The sequence below is a fragment of the Eumetopias jubatus genome, unplaced genomic scaffold, assembly GCF_037043125.1.
Source record: "Eumetopias jubatus isolate StellerSeaLion01/CBP00866 unplaced genomic scaffold, mEumJub1_p1.0 scaffold_15, whole genome shotgun sequence".
In the NCBI taxonomy this organism is placed as follows: domain Eukaryota; kingdom Metazoa; phylum Chordata; class Mammalia; order Carnivora; family Otariidae; genus Eumetopias; species Eumetopias jubatus.
The window spans coordinates 24,938,456-24,957,797 of NW_028274821.1; the positions used below are offsets into that span (position 1 = coordinate 24,938,456).

The 19,342-nt window shown below is 39.2% G+C and overlaps 1 protein-coding gene across 1 annotated transcript in view; it reads right to left on the minus strand.

The window, feature by feature from the left end:
- The window catches only part of KIF27 (kinesin family member 27), an 82,666-nt gene that overhangs the window by 11,980 nt on the left and 51,344 nt on the right, over positions 1 to 19,342 (minus strand). The window contains exons 11-13 of the mRNA XM_028122328.2: positions 13,604 to 13,717; positions 9,923 to 10,099; positions 3,253 to 3,468 (exon numbers count right to left, since the gene is read on the minus strand). Coding sequence (XP_027978129.2) covers positions 3,253 to 3,468; positions 9,923 to 10,099; positions 13,604 to 13,717 — 507 coding nt within the window. The remainder of the gene's footprint in view (positions 1 to 3,252; positions 3,469 to 9,922; positions 10,100 to 13,603; positions 13,718 to 19,342) is intronic.

Below are 19,342 nucleotides of genomic sequence, written 5' to 3' on the forward strand. Positions count from 1 at the left end.
TGAAAGGTACATCAGTGAATGGGTAACAGGGACCAGAAAATAAAAGTGGATTATCCAAAGAACTTATTTGACTTCTGAATAATGCATGCTGATATTTTACCAAAAACAAATGTGGAGAGTTTGCCTTTATATATTTGGCAAAATATATAGTTTCTACAGTTTTGGACCTAAGTTAGGGAAGTACTGCGATAGTATAAGGCAGTATGACTCCAGAACCCTAAGGATAGCCCACTCCAGTGAGGCTGCGGCGTGGAAATAATCCTGATGCCCTCTAATCAAGCAACAGCTGTGAGAAGATGAATGGCAATGAGAAACTGGTCCAGGATGAAAAATTTGCCACACGGCAAACAACAGATTATCGAGTTGACTATGCTTAATCAGAGAGCACTGCTTTTCACACATGCACCAGGGGTCTTGTTAAAATGCAGATTTCTCGGGCGCCTGAGTGGCTCAGTCATTAAGTGCCTGCCTTCGGTTCAGTCATGATTCCAGGGTCCTCGGATGGAGTCCCACATCAGGCTCCTTGCTCGGCAGGAAGCCTGTTTTTCCCTCTCCCTCTCCCGCTGCTTGTGTTCCTGCTCTCGCTGTGTCTGTCTCTGTCAAATAAATAAATAAAATCTTTAAAAAAAAAAAAAGAAGAAGAAAAAAGAAAAACTGAGGTGCTGCACTATCCAATTAAAAAAAAAAAGGCAGATTTCTCATTCAGCAGGTCTGGGTGGGGGGCCTGAGGCTCTGCATTTTTAACAGGCTCCCAGGTGATAGTTCTGTTGATCCAACGACCTCACACTGTGAGGAACAAGGACCTAAAGCAGTGGTCTCCAAACAGTTTAGGTCATACATCCCTATCAGTAAAACAAACAAGCAAACAAAGCAAAAACTTTTAAGTAAGCACTGCATATATGCATATTTCTCCATAAATTATATGCATGTTCTAATGATAAAATATGAAATTGAAAGTGTAAAAGATGAAATAATCATAGATATAATAGTCTCATATTTTCTTCCTATATCCCACTTACTGAGCAACTGCTCTGCATTATTAGAAAAATGGAGTCAGGAGTATTTTTTTTTAATTTGTTTACGGAGTTTTCCAAAAAAAAAAAAAGGAAGTATTTGTCTATATTAAATTGTTGGGTAATCCTGTACTAGTATAGTGATCTAAAATCAGTCACTTCTGATTAAGTAGTATGATTATGAAACTGATTTTAATTTATTGTAGAAAGAGAAAGTAATCCTAAACTAGTTTAAAGAGATCAAAGCAGCAGACTGTTCCACCTAGATGTTACTGATGTCTTGTGTCACAACAGAATCTCATGTTGCTGATCATCTGCTATTGGCAGATCTATCTGGTAAGAGTAATCTTGGCTTTAAGAGAGTGGTCAGAGCAGAGCCCACTGCAGAGTGAACTAAGAAGAACCAACCTTGTGGAAGAAGGCTGCAAGAAGCTCACATGGCTAATGGAACCCCACCAGTGGTAGGAGGCTCCCTCATTCCCTCAAACCAATCCAGACTGGCTGCTAAACAGGTATTACGCATGGTTTTCACCACAAACTCTACATCATGATTTGTAGTTACAGAATTCCACATGAAACGGAAAAGTCAATGTTTCTTGATGATAACGGGCCCTCTACCCTTCTGCAAACATCATTTGCTCATTCACTTCTTCATGCCTTATATAATGGTGTTCTAGCTACAAAGGCCTTCTTTCTTATATCCACCAATATCATGGTTTTCATAATTCAGCTTGAGATTCCAATCCACCAAAGCTGCCTTGATGAATCTTCCCCCTCAAATGACCACTGCATTGCTTTTTATAAATAATGTAACAAGTATAGTTTTAGTATATTATTATAACTTGTTTTTTTTAAATGTTCTTCAGGGTTTAGAGTTTTCTTGTATCTGTCTCTTTTCCCCTGGTAGAGTATGAATTTCTCAAAAGAAGCATAATGCTTTTTACTTTTTTTGTTTCTTCCATAGGGCTTAGTAACAGTCCTGGGCAGGCAAGAATTCCTTAAATACTCCTATTTTGCGTTATTTCAGGCTCTCATACCCTCAAATCTACAAGGCCAGGCTCCAATTTAACACCCTTGGGAGGACAGTCTGATTCTGTGATCCTCGGCACAGCACTCAGGCTATAAAATGGGGCAGTGAGACTTATAATGCCACACAGCCCCCAATCCAGTCAGTCTTCAATTCCTTTCATCCACGCAGTGAACAACGATCTAATTTTATGAAATCCTTGCTCCTGTTCTTTCTTAACCAGCCCCCTTAACTTTCTCTCCCACTTGCTCCATTCTAAAATGATACAAGATTCAGCAAGGTGCATGATTCCCAACTACTCACTTTCTCTTAGCAGTTTTCTCTTGCTTTGGTCATGACAGGACTTCAACAATAAATACTGGCAGAGAAAATTCAGGCTCAAAAATTCATACTTGTCTGATAAAGTAAGGGATGGGGTTGCCAACTGATGTAAAATTTTGAAAAAAGACAAAAGTCTGGGGGAATTTGACAATGATAAGTGTAGTATCTTTTACATAGTTTTAAAAAAGAAAGCTAAGAGGAGTCATATGCTCCTCATAAATGAAGACTCAAACTCAGAAGTATCTTTTTTATTTTTATATTGTTTTTATATTTTCTTTTTTTAAATTTAAATTCAATTAGCCAACTTATAGTACATCATTAGTTTCAGATGTAGTGTTCAATAATTTATCAGTAACTGATAAATTATCAAAGGTATTTTTATTGGGATTTGAATTCCATGCATCTACTTGGCTGGAACATGCTCTCAAAGGCTGGGATTTTCTGAAAGAATTAACCCTTAATGCCCTAGCCATCCATAGTATGTCACAGATTACCTAGAACTGTTCAAGAAAGAAGCAGAGAGAAGGTAGGTGCTCTCTTTGAAAGAACTGAGGAAGAGTCCCTTCAAATCATCTTCTGTATTCTGTGATGTCAGGTGAGAAACCTCAGCTGAGAAAGGCCCTATTCAAGGGAAGTGTTAGTTTCCCAATCCCTGGCAATGCCAGCAAGGGGCCATGTTCATGGACCCGTGTATGAGGATATCACAGTTCATAGTCAAGCACGGCTTATGGCACCTAATAGGAGCCAGGTAAACTCGATACATCTGACAAAGTCTCAAGGAAACAAAGCTGACCAGATTTCTCATTTTTATGTGTAAGTTAACAAAGACAGAGGCAATCATTGCAGTGACCCATCATAGAGCACTTCCAGTTCTACAGAGTACCGACTTACTTCAGGTGATAACACACTACCATTTTGAAGTCTCTCATCCACACTGTTCCTTCGTCTCTGTAGCTGATCCTTTTCTTTCTGGAGGGCTTGAACTCGCTCTGAAATCTTTACTTGCTCCTCAGCTGTGCTGCGTTGAAGCTCTACATTCTTTTCAGACAACTCTCGGTCCAACAAGTTCAGGCGAGTTGATATTTTCAAACTATCTTTGTTTAAGACCTAAAAGACACAATCAGCCCAACACCCCAAAAACAGTTACTCGAAATCCAGACAGCATATAAATTAGAAAAATAGAGAAAATTACTAACTGAATATATTTTTAGCTTCCACATTGTTGTTTTCTCGTGGGGTTTTTTGGGGGGTGGGTTTCATTTCCTAAAATCTTAAGTTGAATGTCTTTTTTTAAAAAATGGAGATTCAAGGGGCACCTGGATGGCATAGTGGTTAAGTGTCTGACGTTTGATTTTGGCTCACGTCATGATCTCAGGGTGGTGAGATCAAGCCCTGTGTCAGGTTCTGCGCTGGGCATGAAGCCTGCTTAAGATTCTCTCTCTCCCTCTCCTCTCCCTCCCCCACCCCACTCATACTCTCTCACAAAAAAAAAAAAAAAAAGAGAGATTTGAATGTTGAATTTATTGCCAGGTATTGCTTGGCCACACCAGACCACAGAATATTGGTTTTGAAAGGTGGTATTTTTCTTTTTTATTATTTCCTAAATTAAACTTTCCTTCCTTGGCCTGTTACATGGTTATATGGCTTGTAACTAAGTATATTATAATTTCCCTAAAGATTGAGATCTGGTTTGGTGCTGTTTAAACACATAATTTGTTTCTACTCTTATTTCATTCTGGTCAGAAAATATGGCCAGTTAAAGTAATGGAGATCCTCATTATGGTCTAACCTAAGAGAATTTTTAAAATAGTTTTGCGGGTACCTGTGTGGCTCAGTTGGTTAAGCGACTGCCTTCTGCTCAGGTCATGATCCTGGAGTCCCGGGATTGAGTCCCACATCAGGCTCCCTGCTCAGCAGGGAGTCTGCTTCTCCCTCTGACCCTCCCCCCTCTCGTGCTCTCTATCTCTCATTCTCTCTCTCTCAAATAAATAAATCTTTAAAAAAAATTTTTTTAAATAAATAAATAAAATAGTTTTGCATCTAAGTTAATTATATGTGTGTATATATATATTTTTTAAAGCAGCCCCCTACCTCACCCTTTGACCTGAGTCCCACTCCCCAGAAACAATCATCTTCAACCTTTCTAGCCGTTTCTCCTGGTGTTAATGTCCATGCTTCTAAGTAACATGACCAATTTCAGATATTACCTACGGACTGACTATTATGGAAGACAAAGACTTGGCACCATTATGCCTCCTCTACTTCCCTTCTTCTAGTCTCCCAATATAAGCTATGTTGCAATTTTATGTTAAATCAATACTCTGTTGTGGCGCCTGGGTGGCTCAGGCGTTAAGCATCTGCCTTCGGCTCAGGTCATGATCTCAGGGTCCTGGGATGGAGCCCCACATTGGCTCTCTGCTCAGCAAGGAGCCTGCTTCTCTCTCTCTCACTCTGCCCCTCCCCTGGCTTGTGCTCTATCTCGCTCACTCACTCTCTCAAATAAATGAATAAAATCTTTAAAAATCAATCAATCAATCAATCCTCAGTTTGCATGGCTTTGTGAATATTATTCACAGCTGAACTATCTAGTATAAAATGACCCTTTTCCATAGGATATAACTTTTGGTACCATCTACTAATTCTTCCCCCACAGAACTATACAATTCCTCTCAATACTGTTTTTTTCACTTGACCAAACTTAAATCAGGGAGTCTTTTTTTTTTATTATTATGTTATGTTAATCACCATACATTACATCATTAGTTTTTGATGTAGTGTTCCATGATTCATTGTTTGCGTATAACACCCAGTGCTCCATGCAGTATGTGCCCTCTTTTATACCCATCACCAGGCTAACACATCCCCCCACTCCCCTCCCCTCTAGAACTCTCTGTTTCTCAGAGTTCAGGGAGTCTTTTTGTTTCATTCTTTTCTGGAAACATTTTGCCTGAAGTCTCCATCCTCCTCTCCAAACTAGTTGTTCTGGGACCTCCTTTTGGTGTTATCCTGGGAATTTCCATGTTGGATCACACTTTCAGGACCCTGAGTCTTCTTTCTTCATAGCTGATGACCTCATGTTTGTGGAGCACATCCTCTAGTAGTTTTCTGAGACACACTAGGTTGGAAGCCATTTTTTCACCTGAAAATGTCCTTATTCTGCCTTCCTATTATTCAGAGTTAGGCTCAAGAGAGAAGTCTTGATTGGAAATCACTTTCCTTCTGAGTTGGAAGACTGCTGCAGGTCTCTTAGTTTCTACTGAAGAAGGTAGAGAAGTCCAGTGCCATTCTGATTGTTGAGATTTGTAAGCAACTCATCTCTTCTGTCCGGTAGCTTTCGGGATCTTTCTTTCCCGTAATGTACTCAAAACTTCACAATGATAAGCCTTTGGCATTCATTTTGCTGGGCCCTTGATGACCTATTTCAATCTAGAGTCTCATGTCCTCAGTGCTGGGAAAATTTTGTATATTGTCTTCGATAATCCCCTCTCCCGTTTTCTCTGTTATATCTTTCTGAAATTCCTATTTCTTGGATGTTGGACTTCCTGGATTATAATCTGCCAACTAAAATTTTTTTTTCCTATTTTCTATTTATCCTTTTATTAACTTTCTGGGATATTTCCTCAATGTTCTCCTCCAACCCTTAAAATTTCCAGCAGTTCCCATTTTATGGATAGAGCATCATCTTTCACCACCTTGAGGATATTAAGGTTTTGTTGGAAGTTTTTTCAGCTCTTTCCCCTATCTCTAATGTCTCTGGGCTTCTTTTCTTCCCAGTCTCTTTCATGTTAGTAGCATTCCTGAAATGGTCATCCCAGGTATGAAAATGCTGATATGCTGTGTGGTGGGTATGCTTTGTTACCATAGAATATATCTGGGGTCTGGCCACTTAGTTGGGGTACCCAAGGGTGTTTTTAGGCCTTTTTTCAAGGACTGTTTCAGAAAATCTGCCAATGTCCTGCTGGGAGGTGTAAATCTGGCTGCCAGCATTCTGGGATCCAAGTAGGGGTTAGGAAATGGCTATCGCAGGATTCATATGTAGACTGGACTTTCATTCATTCCCTGTTGTGAGTATTCTGACTTACCCCAACCGTCTGTTGTACCTGGTTCAACCTTCAGAAAATAAATTGTCTAGTCTCAGAGTGAGAAAAGGATGGTTTCCTGATAATTCCCTGTTTTCATCCTTATGTCTCACTCCTGCTTTCTGAAAATCTTGGTCCGTTCATTTCTGAGGCTTTTTTAAAAAAAATTTTACTTATTGATTTATTTAGAGAGAGAGAATGCATGCATGAGCAGGGGGGAGGGGCAGAAGAAGAGGGAGAGAGAATCCTAGGCAGACTGCGCTGAGCGTGGGGCCCCACACCTGAGCAGAAACCAAGAGTCAGACGCTTAACAAACTGAGCCACCAGGTGCCTCGCTGAGTCTTTTTTTATTTTATCTATGTGAATTCTATCTCATAAAGCTGTTATTACCTTAAAAAAAAAAAAAGGCTAATGCTATAGCCATGGCTCTCATTCATGTCCCTCTCAAGGCGCTTGGATTTCAGCCTCTTCTGCTACGTCAGTAACTACTTATCTATTGCTTTCCATTTTACATTTCTTGGTAATGTTTTGTCTTCTGTTGTCTTATCTTTTTTTCCCCCCTTTATGGATATATAGCTTTTTTTGAGTAATAGTTTTATTGAAAGATAATTCACATACCATACAGTTCACCTATTTATTTTATTGATTGATCAAGGTTTTATTTTTTAAGTAATCTCTAAACCCAGTGTGGGGCTCAAACTCACAACCCCAAGATCAAGAGTCATATACTCCACCAACCGAGCCAGCCAGGAGCCCCTAAGTCACCTATTTAAAGTGTATAATTCAATGGTTTTTAGTATATTCACAGAGTTGTGCAACCATCACCACAATCAATTTTAGAACGTTTTCATCGCGCCCAAGAATGAAACCCCATGCCCATTTGCAGTCATTCCTTTCTTCCCCAATCCCCAGCCCAGCCTTAAGTAACCACTATTCTACTTTCTGTCTCTGTGGAATTGCCTCATCTGCACATTGATATAAATGGAGCCATACAATACATGTTCTTTTGTGGCTGGCTTCTTTCCCTTAACACAATGTTTTGGGGTTTATCCATGGGGTAGCATGGATCAGAACTTCATTCCTTTCTATTCCTGAGTAATATTCCACAGTATGGATATACCACTTTCTGTTTATCTGTTTATCAGCTGATGGACATTTGAGTCTCTTGGATGTGTACTAGGAGTGGCACTGCTGGGTGATGCAGTAACTCTATGTTTAGCCTTTTGAGGAACTGCAAGATAGTTATCCAAGGCAACTGCACCACTTTACAATCCCACAAGTAGTGTATGAAAATTCCAATTCCTTCATATCATCACCAACACTTCTTACCTATTTTTCTGACCACAGCCATCTTAGTAAGTGTAAAGTAGGAGCTCATCTATGTTTTGATTTGCATTTCCCCGCTGGCTAGTGATGTTGAGCATCATTTCATGTTTATTGGCCATTTGTATATCTTCTTTGAGAAATGTCTATTAGATTCTTTGTGCATTTTTTAATTGAGTTGTCTTTTTATTATTAAGACTTCTTTATATATTCTAGATACTAGTTCTTTATCAGGTATAGGATTTGCAAATATTTCCCCCCATTCTGTGGGTTCAACACCCACTTTTTTGATGGGCCTTTGCATAACAAATGTTTTTAATTATGATTAAGACCAATTTATTTAATATTTTTTTGTTGCTTGTGCTTCAGGTGTAATATCAAAGAAACCACTGCTTAACCCAAGGTCACAAAGATTTACACCTTTGTTTTCTTTAAGAGTTTTATAGTTTTATTTCTACATTTAGGTCTTTGACTTATTTTGATTTGAAATCGTATATGGGATGAAAATAGTATTTTTTAATATCATGTTCCTTGTTCGAAATGCATAGGATCGAACCTTGTATATCTCTTAAACACTGAAAAAAGATGTAATCTATTTATATTTTGTTCAGAAAAGAACCCAGCAATATAACAGTCTCAAGTTTCTCTTCTGTTTCATTAAAACGATCTTCAAAGAATCCATTTTGCTTTGCTCTACTGGGGGTTTTATTTGTACCCTCTCCTTATCTCAGTATGTTCTTACTCCTAAATTTTACATTGTGTTAAAAGTGGAAAACTTCCTTCTTTTTTTTTTTCCTGGATCATGAAGTAAACTTATTTCAGGAAAACGATTTTCCTCCTTATTCCTTTTTATTTTTTTTCTTTTGTGATACAGAACATATAATAAAGGTCCCAGTTTATTTTCTTGTATTTACTCACTTGATACTTTAATTTGTTCATCTCCTTTGCTGTTATTGATGTGTTCTGAAGGATAGCTTTTATAACTTGACCCTGACAGCCAGCATGAGCAAGCTACCTGGATACAGCACCAGCAACTAGGCTGACTGGAGGGGCTGCACCTACCCCTGTGTCCCACAGCCTGGTGCTAATAGCTATTCAACACGACTGGGGAATGGAGGACAGGGCAGAGGTAAATACAGGTCTCCATGCTTGTCTACCTGCTATACCTAGGAGGAGAGGTTAAGAACACGCCACCATCATCTCAGACCCTACTGGTCTAGACGCTGGCTGAAAGGCAGGTCTAATAAAGAGGCAGGTCACTGATCCTCTCTGTTCCATTACTCAGTGTGTCCTTGGCTTGCTGGATAAAAAGTCCTCTTCAAGTTTGGGGCAAGCCAGCTTCATTTTCAGATGCTGTTGGTGCTATTGTTGAAAATATCTATAGCTACATCCAAAAAAGCTATCTCCTGGTTCTTCTACTCCCACGACAATCATTCCTTTTTCAGAACTAGAAATTGAGGCAAACTCCTTCATAAAATCACTTTTTTTTTTGGCTCACAAAACCCGAGTTCTCCAGCAAAAGTTCTTGTAAAGGTCCCCATGTCATTATAATTTGAAAAATGAACAAATCTTCATTACATAAAATCTTTCTTCTAAAGATACCCTGCAAACCCCTAACTTTGGGTAGTAGTAGATCATTTTTAAGTCTATTTTTCCAAATTACCAGTGTTCTCTATACAGCATCAAACAGTACAATCTATGTCTTAAATATGCACCTATGTTATAATAGAGGTTGCCAGGGGAAATGAAGAGTTACGGCTTCATGGTTACAGACTTTCTGTTTGGGGTAATAAAATGGTTTGGAAATAGGATGATGGTTGTGTAATACTGTGCATGTGATTAAGGCCACTGAATCATACACTTGAAAATGGTCAAAATGGCAAATTTTATGTTACATATATTTTACCATAATTTTGTAAATGCCAAAAGAAGTTAATAATAAATCATACTTGGCAGAACATTGAACATTTGATGTCAAAATTGCGACAGATTTTAGTGGTGGTCATTAAATAAGCACTAACATGCAAAATAAACTGAAAACGAGGAGAGTTTTTCTTTGGGTTTCGAAGTTCACAGCGGTCTGATTTACTTCTTAGGGAAAAAAAAATCCTCATTCATTGGCTTACAACCACAATCAAAGAGCATAACAAAGAGAATACCTGACTTGATCTCAACTTCTTATTTTCCAGGTGGCTCTTCTCCTGTAACAGGGCCTCCTTCTTACAAACTATGGCCTCTCGCTTCTTTAAGTCTTCTTCCAGCTCCTCCAATTCTTGGCGTTGGTTCAGGACTTTCTCGACTTCTTCATCTAACCATTTCTTTTGCTCATCCAATTTCTACATTAAAATTCCAAAGAAATGTTACATCATTTGTTTTTCTTCTGCCATAAGACATATATGGTAATAACAGAACTTCTGATTGACTAACACACCCTAAATGAACATTTTTAAACTATCTGGGACACCTTAAGTGAACTTTTTTTTTTAAGATTTTATTTATTTGGCAGAGAGAGAGAGAGCACAAGCAGGGGGAGCGGCAGGCAGAGGGAGAAGCAGACTCCCTGCAGAGCGGGGAGCCCGATATGGGACTCAATCCCAGGACCCTGGGATCATGACCTGCACTGAAGGCAGACACTTAACCAACTGAGCCACCCAGGCGCCCTTAAGTGAACTTTTAAAAACTCTCAGTGAAAATAATAAAACAGTGTTCCTGTCTAAACCCACCAAGAAGTGGTTCCAGTTAACATCTTGCTGTGTTTTATAAGGAATTAAGATGTCTTCCCCAAATATGTTGGAGTCTGGGATTTTCAAGGCTGACAAAGAAAGAGCTGACAATTTTCCACATGTATATTAAAGTTAGTTCTGAGAACATGCTGGGATCTTCTCTGACATAGAGGAGCGTACCTTCATCACAGCACTTAGACTGCTGGCCGCCCTACAGTCTCCCTCCACTTCTTGAGCCCTTGATGGACTGCAGAGACTGTCTCTTCTCCCTCTCTATCCCCAGTGCCTGGTATACTTCCTAGCCTGTGACTGGCCTTCAATAAAATGTCAGATGGCTAACTGAATGAATGCCTGATTCTATCAATTAATTAAAAAGGTGAATAAATGAATCCATACAGTGGATGCCACATATGATGGAGCATGGGAATGCACTCTGCACTGTAGCCTGTCAACATCAAGTAATTATAAAATAAACAGAGCTGGAAAGATTTCCAAAAGAAGCATCTTAGTATTCTCTTGAATTGAGGACACCCAGAAACAAAGAAAACAAAAATATGAATGGAATATGACCGTCCAAGATGAGCTCTACCAAGAGCCCATCTGTGCTGTGGACATAGTAACGAAGCAACGCCAGCTAACCAACAAGTAATAGGAAAACAAATCGATACAGTACTATTTCCCAGTTCTTCTCCAGGTTGATAAAAATGGTGCCTAGAAATCTGTATTAAAACAGTGAGATACAGTCAGTTGAGCGTCTGCTTTCGGCTCATGTCATGATCCCAGAGTCCAGAGATCAAGCCCCACATCGGGCTCCCTGCTCAGCAGGGAGTCTGCTTCTGCCTCTCCCTCTGCTCCTCTCCCCCACCCAGCTCGCTCTCTCCCTCACTCTTGCTCACTCTTCCTCTCAATAAATACATAAAATCTTAAAAAAAATAGTTAAAAAAATAATGAAACAGTGAATATGCATGAGAAAAAGAGAGCAAAATGGCCAAACCAAAGAAGATTCAGAGCTATGCAGTCCTCCATCCAGACCTACATAGCATGGCCCTATAAGCACTATCACATCCAAATAATACTGAAGCCTAAAATAGTAGCTCTACAATCAAAGGAACAGGAAGGATATCCCAGAACTACAGAAATACTTTAGTTTTGTTATATCCAACTCTGCCTTAGAAACTGCATAGATGAGACCCTATGAAGTCTACCAATTAGCTGAAACACTCTACAAACACTCCTTGACTGTGAGTGGGGTTTGAAAGACGAGTAACATCTTTTGTAAGGTCTGTTCCAATAGGAGGGAAACCCGAAAAACTATGATCGTTGATAATAAATGCTATATACACCTAACTCCTAGGTACTGTGTCAGCAAAAATGGAGGGAGAGATTGGCTCTGTCTGGGAAATGGAAGGAATGTTAGTGCTGGCCTCACAGAGTAAGTAATATCTTAGTAGTGCTTTGAAGAATGCTACAGTAGTAGCATAAGGAGTACACATAATACAAATTTTTTAGGGAAACTAATAAATGAGTAGATTTTTCTGCATTTGACATAATAAAGGTTATGATTTGTATAATTCACTGTATCTTAGGAAGTTTTCTGAAAATTTCTTGATTTGTTTTTTCTCTTTTAATAGCAAAGGTTCCTATCACACAGTTCCAATTTTAAATGCTTTCTTATAAAGGAGCTTCATTACAAATCAATGTCCTATTCTAAGCTCTTCGGATACTCATATGGATTACCTTCTAATTTCGTTCTTATTTAAAGTCAAATTCTGGAAAGCGGGTTTTTGTTTTGCAGTATTGAAAAACATGGAAGTTCTGTTTTTGTTTTATTAATATGTTTAACTCAATATAGTGCAAGCTGTGGGAATCTTTTTGTTATCATATTCATTTAAAATTTAGATCCTTAACATTTTGAAAAACAGGTCTCACTATTCTTTGCATTCCTACCTTTCTTACTCCCCAGCATACCCTTTCTGCCCAGAAATATTATTACCAAGCAGCACAGAATGTCAGAGTGACAGCACTTTAACCAATGTCTAAAACACACTAGTAAAATAAATAACTGGAGGGGCACCTGAGTGGCTCAGTTGGTTGAGCGTCTCGTCTGCCTTCGGCTCAGATCATGATCCTAGGGTCCTGGGATCATGCCCCGCATCGGACTCCTACATCAGTGGGGAGCCTGCTTCTCCCTCTCCCTGTGTTCTCCTTCCTCTGGTGCTCACTCTCCCTCTCTCTCAGATAAATAAATAACTGGGAAGACATTCATGTACTAAATTTTACTATTAAGATACATAAAATTTAAGAAAGAGCAAATAAATTTTTCAGAATGAAGGTCATGTATTAGCTTTTGAGTGTAATTACAGTTTTCAGTGCTTGTTTTTCTTTCAGTAAGATTTTTAGAATTGCCATTTTGAATTTACATAAAACTAAGAGGTTGTTTCTTTGAACTTTGAGATTAGTTTATGGTTCTCTTTCTTTCTTTCTTTTTAGAGAAAGAGAGAGAGAGAGCAGGGGAGGGACGGGGGCAGGGGGGTGGAGAGAGAACGAATCCCAAGCAGGCTCCATGCTCAGCACACAGCCCGACATGGGGCTCAGTCTCACAACCCTGAGATCATGACCTGAGCCGAAATAAAGAGTCAGATGTTTAACTGACTGAGCCACCCAGGTGCCCTGGATTTCATTTTTTTAAATATGGCACTAATACAATAACTTTTCAATTCATCTTATATGGTGCATGTACAATTTGGTTATGTAGGAATGGGGGGGGGGCTCTGATTCTTAGACATATATTGTTTCCATGGGAATAAGCCAGCTTTATTCCCATATCAAGACTGGTTTAGTCCCATGGAAACAATCTAGTGAAAACGGATTTCATGTTTACATTCTACAACATTCAAATAAATCTATTTCTACTGAAATAAGAACACAGCACATTTCTGGAGGAGACAGTAATTTTTTAATGAGAGAAACGTTTCAGGAGAAATACTAGAAAATTTGTACTCAAGTGGCAAAGTCTAGTGTTTGCAGATTTTATTCAGAGTCCACCACTTTTTACCTCTATTTAGACCATCATCAGAGCAAAGAGAAAGCAGGAAACACTGAATAGAATAGACAAACCTGGAGTTGGTCTGTTGTTCCAAATGAACCTTTTCTCTTTTTCATCTTAAATGCATCGAGGTCCTCAGCTCTCAGTTTCAGAGCTTCTTCCTGTTCTGTTTTTAACTTTAGTTCCTGTAGAGACCAGAAATTGAAAACACCTTATTGCTTTTCTACCTGGCCATCATTAAATATTTATTTAATATTTTCTTAAATATTTTTGCAACAAGAAAGAAAATAAGTAGATGAAGGCTGGGGCTATTTGAGAAAAAAATGTCAGCCCCTCACTGAAGCAAAAATCAGGGTTTATTAACAAAACTAGGGTTGTTGTTGTTTTTTTCCGATGGCTTGCCAGTGTTACAAATCAGCGTAACAGGGATAAGAGTCTGAAAATTACAAATGTGCTTTTCTAGTCTTCCTTTCTGAGCTCATGACCTTTAGTCGGGCTACCCAAGGCACCCATCTGCCATGGGGATATTAGAATTTATGACAGTAGAAATATGAAAAGTATTATTCTGTTTCTGGCATTCAGAAATAGGATTTAGCAGCATGAGAACAGCCTTTCAAGATAGATCATGGTCCTATGAAGAGTATCTTCTAAATTCCTTCCATTTCCATCCACATCTTAAGAGGCCCCAGGTGCTCTCCTAGGGGTTCAGAGAAGATGCTGCTGTCTACCACCAATGCTTAGCAGGACTAAGGAAGGAGGCCATGAACCAAAGTGGGCTGGTCCACATTATTGTCTCTTACTGGCCCATGATGGGTAAGTATAGAAATTGAAAGTGTTTAGAAACCTTTAAAACAATTGGACAGAATAATTTTATGTCTGTTGAATATTAATAGTTATAATAATGAAAAGATGGACTTTTTTTTAAAGATTTTATTTATTTATTTGACAGAGAGAGACACAGCGAGAGAGGGAACACAAGCAGGGGGGAGTGGGAGAGGGAGAAGCAGGCTTCCCGCTGAGCAGGGAGCCCAATACGGGGCTCGATCCCAGGACCCCGGGACCATGACCTGAGCCGAAGGCAGACGCTTAACGACTGAGCCACCCAGGCGCCCCTGGACTTTTATTATATATTTTAATTTTTTATTTCATTTTACAACTAGTTCATGTTTTACAAAAGTATTGGGCTGTGACAAACTAATAACAAGATTGAAAACTGCACCTTTTCCACAGGTAATTTCAGAAGTACCAATATAAAGAAAGCAGAAGGAAACTCTACCTAATTTTCCAGCCATGGGAAGGGCAGAAAGGAGAAAAGAGATGGTAAGAAAGATGTGTGTCCCAATTTTCCTGAGATCTGGCCTTGTGAGTTTTGGCCCCGAAACGGGGTGATAAGGTATCACTGAGGACAGAGGGACAGAAGGCAGACTGCAGTGCAGAGGTCCCACACCCATATGGGACTGCCTGGCCTTGCTGACAGAGCAGGGAAGTACAACTAGGAAAGACAGACTAATTACAGACTCCTTGGCCTCAAGTGACATGGATCCTGACAGCCAATGGGAGTCCGTTATCATGGGGCACTGACCCCAAAACTGAAGATGAGGACAGGCCACTGGGCTAGCAAGCTAGACAGAAGACCTAGTAGCCTCCACGAGGATTTATAATGCCACTAGGAGACGAGATGAAACCAAAGCACCTTCGCGCTCTAAACTGAAAGCGAGCCCAGACTACAGGTTATACCAACCCTGAGCTTCATCATCAGGGCCCAACAAAGAGAGGTAGACGAAGGACAGTAGTCACACCCAAAAGACCAACTGAAATTCAGGAGGTCCCTTTCCCTTCAACACCATACGATTCAGTAAAAGGTGTATACCCAACCATCACATACACTGGACTCAACCTTAGGGAGAGAAGCACAGGGTGGAAGATGGAAGAGGCTAAGAAACTGAATATTCTTATTCAAGAGAGCCGGGAATTACTTAAAAGAAAATGGTGAAATTACCAGGACAAGGTCTGAACAGATTGAGCATATAGTTAGTTCCTATATTTCCAGCAATTATCATGATACGGGCTGGACAGGGCAAGAGGGGTGGTGGTGTCATAAAGAAGATAGGTCTGCTATAGACTAAATAAAGACATTTTCTCTGCTCAACCTGCATTGTATTACAAGTGAATTTGACCCCATTATATTGACCCATTAGTTCTTTCATGCTGCCCAGGCTCTGGTCCATAGTTATAACTTAGCCCCTGTCACAGTCACAGCAACTCCAGGATGCAGAAATAAAGACACCTTATAGTTACTGGGAGCAGACTCTCTGCTATTCCTCTCCCTCCACAAATGCTTTAAAAGTAACCGCAGTAGGTCTCACCCTCTCTGCTACATGTTGCTCCAGACATTATTGCCTTTACTTGTAATATAATCCCTGTTATAATATTAAAGTAACTGTTCACTGGTTATGACGCTAGGCTTTTCACATCTATTTACTTATCCCATTTAGTCCTCACAATAATCTTATGAGAAAGAGACTATTAAAAACTCCCATTTCGTAGATGGGGAAACTGGTATTTAGAGAAGTAAAAAGCTCAAGATTACATGATGGCCCACAATTTTGCGTTCCCGTACCTTTTCTTTATAGCTTATCCACAGACATCAGTTAAGAACTGCTGCTCTAAGGAGAACCTACGCAGAAATCCTAGTATTCTCTGGAAATGGTTTAGTCAAATGGAGAATGGACAAACAGGAATGTTAGAAAGTTAGCTCCAGAGGACTGTGAGCAGGTTTTCTATTTTTGCGTGAAGTAGTGGAAACTTCAGTATATCTTTGGGGCAGACTGTTCCTTTTTCTGGATACTTGTTCTTCCTTTAAATAGGGTCGTTTCCCTAGAATGAGAGATATGGCTAAAAGAAGCAAAACTGCCCTAGATAAAAATGTAAAAAGTTTAAGTTACAGGCAGATTTGCATTTCAGCACACTATGCACTATGCACTGTTTAGGGAAAAGAAAAAAAAAACTCTTGTTTTGAGATTTAGAGAGTGCCATGTTTTGTTGGTTTAAACCATGGTCTATGAGATAAGAAGCTGAGACCCACAGATCACATGACTGATAGGCAGGCCTAATCCTCACATTGGAGGAAGGACCATAACAAGGAGACTAGGTTGTTGGCAGTAGTAAGGAGAAATGAACAGATCCAAGATATTCAGAAGATATCATCTATAGGACTTAGTGGTTCATGGGTAATAAGGAAGAAGACAGAGTCAAGGGTGACTGCTAGTTTACCTATCCGAATGGTTGAAAGGTCTGGAAAAACTCATGGAAAACTATATATTCTCCCCTAAGGGAGCAGGGAGAGGGAATTGTGGGGAGAGAAGTAAGGAAGATCATGAATTCATCTATAAGACAACTGCATGAAGATGTCAGTGGTTGGATACAGGAATCTAGAGCTCGAAGGCAAATCTGGGATTGAGGATTAAATTTGGAAGTTGTCAGACTTTAACTGTAGCATGGAAAAAGATGAAGTATCTAAGATAGTACAGAAGAGGCATAAAGCTAGAGCTTTGAGGAATTCTCATATGTGAAGGACTGATAGTGTAGGATGAGTTAGCAAAGACAGAGAACAAGAAATCAGAGAAAAAACAAAGAGCAAGGGGAAAATATTTCAAGATGGAGGGAGTGGTAAACTATGCTGGATGCAACTGAGGTTTTAAGGACTTTAGTGACAGAGAGAGCACTAGTGAATTTCTCCAGAGCACTGAAGTGGATGGTAAAACCAGGAGCCAGATGCCAGACTGGAGAGGATGAGAGAATGAATGGAAGCACAGGAAACAGAAACAGATGCAGTCAACTTTATAACCAACAAGTTTGGCTATAAAGGGGAGAAGAGAGAAAGAGAAAAGTATTAAGTTTAAAGAGGATAATTTTAAGATGGGAAAAATCTAAGGTGTTAAAGAAAATCTAGGAGGAAAGAAAAAGTTGAAAATACTGGAGAAAAAAATTAAATGAGATAAAGCACATAAGCGCTAGAGTAGTACTGACTGAAGATAAATGTTAACTACTGCTATAATAACTATTACATTATTAAGAATGAGTAGCTCAAGAAAATTAAGAAAATAATTCCATTTACAGTAACATCTAAAAGAATAAAATATCTGGAAATAAATTTAAGCAAGGAGGTAAAAAGACTGTGCACTGAAAATTAGAAAAGATTGCTGAAATTGATTAAAGAAGACCTAAATAAAGGTTACCCCATGCTCAGGAGTAGGAAGACAATATTGTCATGATGTCAATACACCCTAAGAACTCTACAGATTCAGTGCAATCCATACCAAAATTCCAATGGCCTTTTTTGCAGAAATGGAAAGGCTGCTCCTTTAATTCATATGTAATTGCAAGGGGCCTCATATAACCAAAACCATCTTCAAAATGAACAACAACAAAGTTGAAGGACTTATTTCTAATTTCAAAACTAACTGCAAAACAGTGTGGTGCTAGCATAAGGATAGACATACAGACAAATGGACTAGAACTGAGTTTAGATATAAATCCATAAGGCTACAGCCAACTGATCTTTGACAAGGGTACCAAGTCTATTCAATGGGGAAAAAATAATCTCTTTAACAGATGGAATTGGCACAACTAGATTTCCACATGCAAAAGAATGAAATTGGACCTCTACCTCACACTATAGGCAAAAATTAACTCAAAATCAATCAACAACCTAAATATAAGAGCTAAAACCATAAAACTCTTAGAAGAAAACAAAGGGGTAAATCTTTGTGACTTTACATTTGACAATGAATCTTTAAAAGATACCAAAAGCACAGACAACAAAAGAAAAAATAAATCATAAAAATTTAAATTTTGCTGCATTAAAGAATATTAGCAAGAAAGTTTAAACGGATGCCTGGGTGACTAAGTCGATTAAGCATCCGATTCTTGATTTTGGCTCAGATCATGATCTCAGGGTTGTGAGATCGAGCCCTCTGTCCGGCTCCACACTGGGAGTGGAGCCTGCTTAAGATTCTCTTGGGGCGCCTGGGTGGCTCAGTCGGTTAAGTGTCCAACTCATGGCTTTGGCTCAGGTCATGATATCAGGGTTGTGAGATCGAGCCCCACATCGGGCTCTATGCTGGGCGGGAAGTCTGCTTGAAGATTTTCTCTCTCCCTCTCCTTCTACCCCTCCCCACACTCACATGCTCACTCTCTCTCTCTACAATAAATAAATCTTTAAAAAAAAAAAATTCTCGGGAGCCTTGGTGGCTCAGTTGGTTAAGCGACTGCCTTTGGCTCAGGTCATGATCCTGGAGTCCCGGGATCGAGTCCTGCATCGGGCTCCCCGCTCAGCAGGGAGTCTGCTTCTCCCTCTGACCCTCTTCCTTCTCATGCTCTGTATCTCTCATTCTCTCTCTCTCAAATAAATAAATAAAATCTTTAAAAAAAAAATTTCTCTCTCCCTCTCCTTCTGCCCATAACTGCCCTAAAAAAAAGTTTAAAGACAACCTGTACAGAATACAGTACATAAAGAACTCCTATGATCTAACAATAAAAAGATAATCCATTTAAAAAGTAGACAAAGAACCTGAACAGACATTTCTCCACAGAAGATATTGAAATGGCCAATAAGCACATGAAAAGATGCTCAACATCATTACTCATTAGGGAAATGAAAATCAAAACCACAATGAGATACCATTTCACACACACTTGGATGACTAATAAAAAAGAAAGAGAAAAATAACGTGTGTTGGCAAAAATATGGAGAAATTAAAACTTTCATACATTGTTGGGGGGAATGTAAAATTGTGCTGTTCTCTATT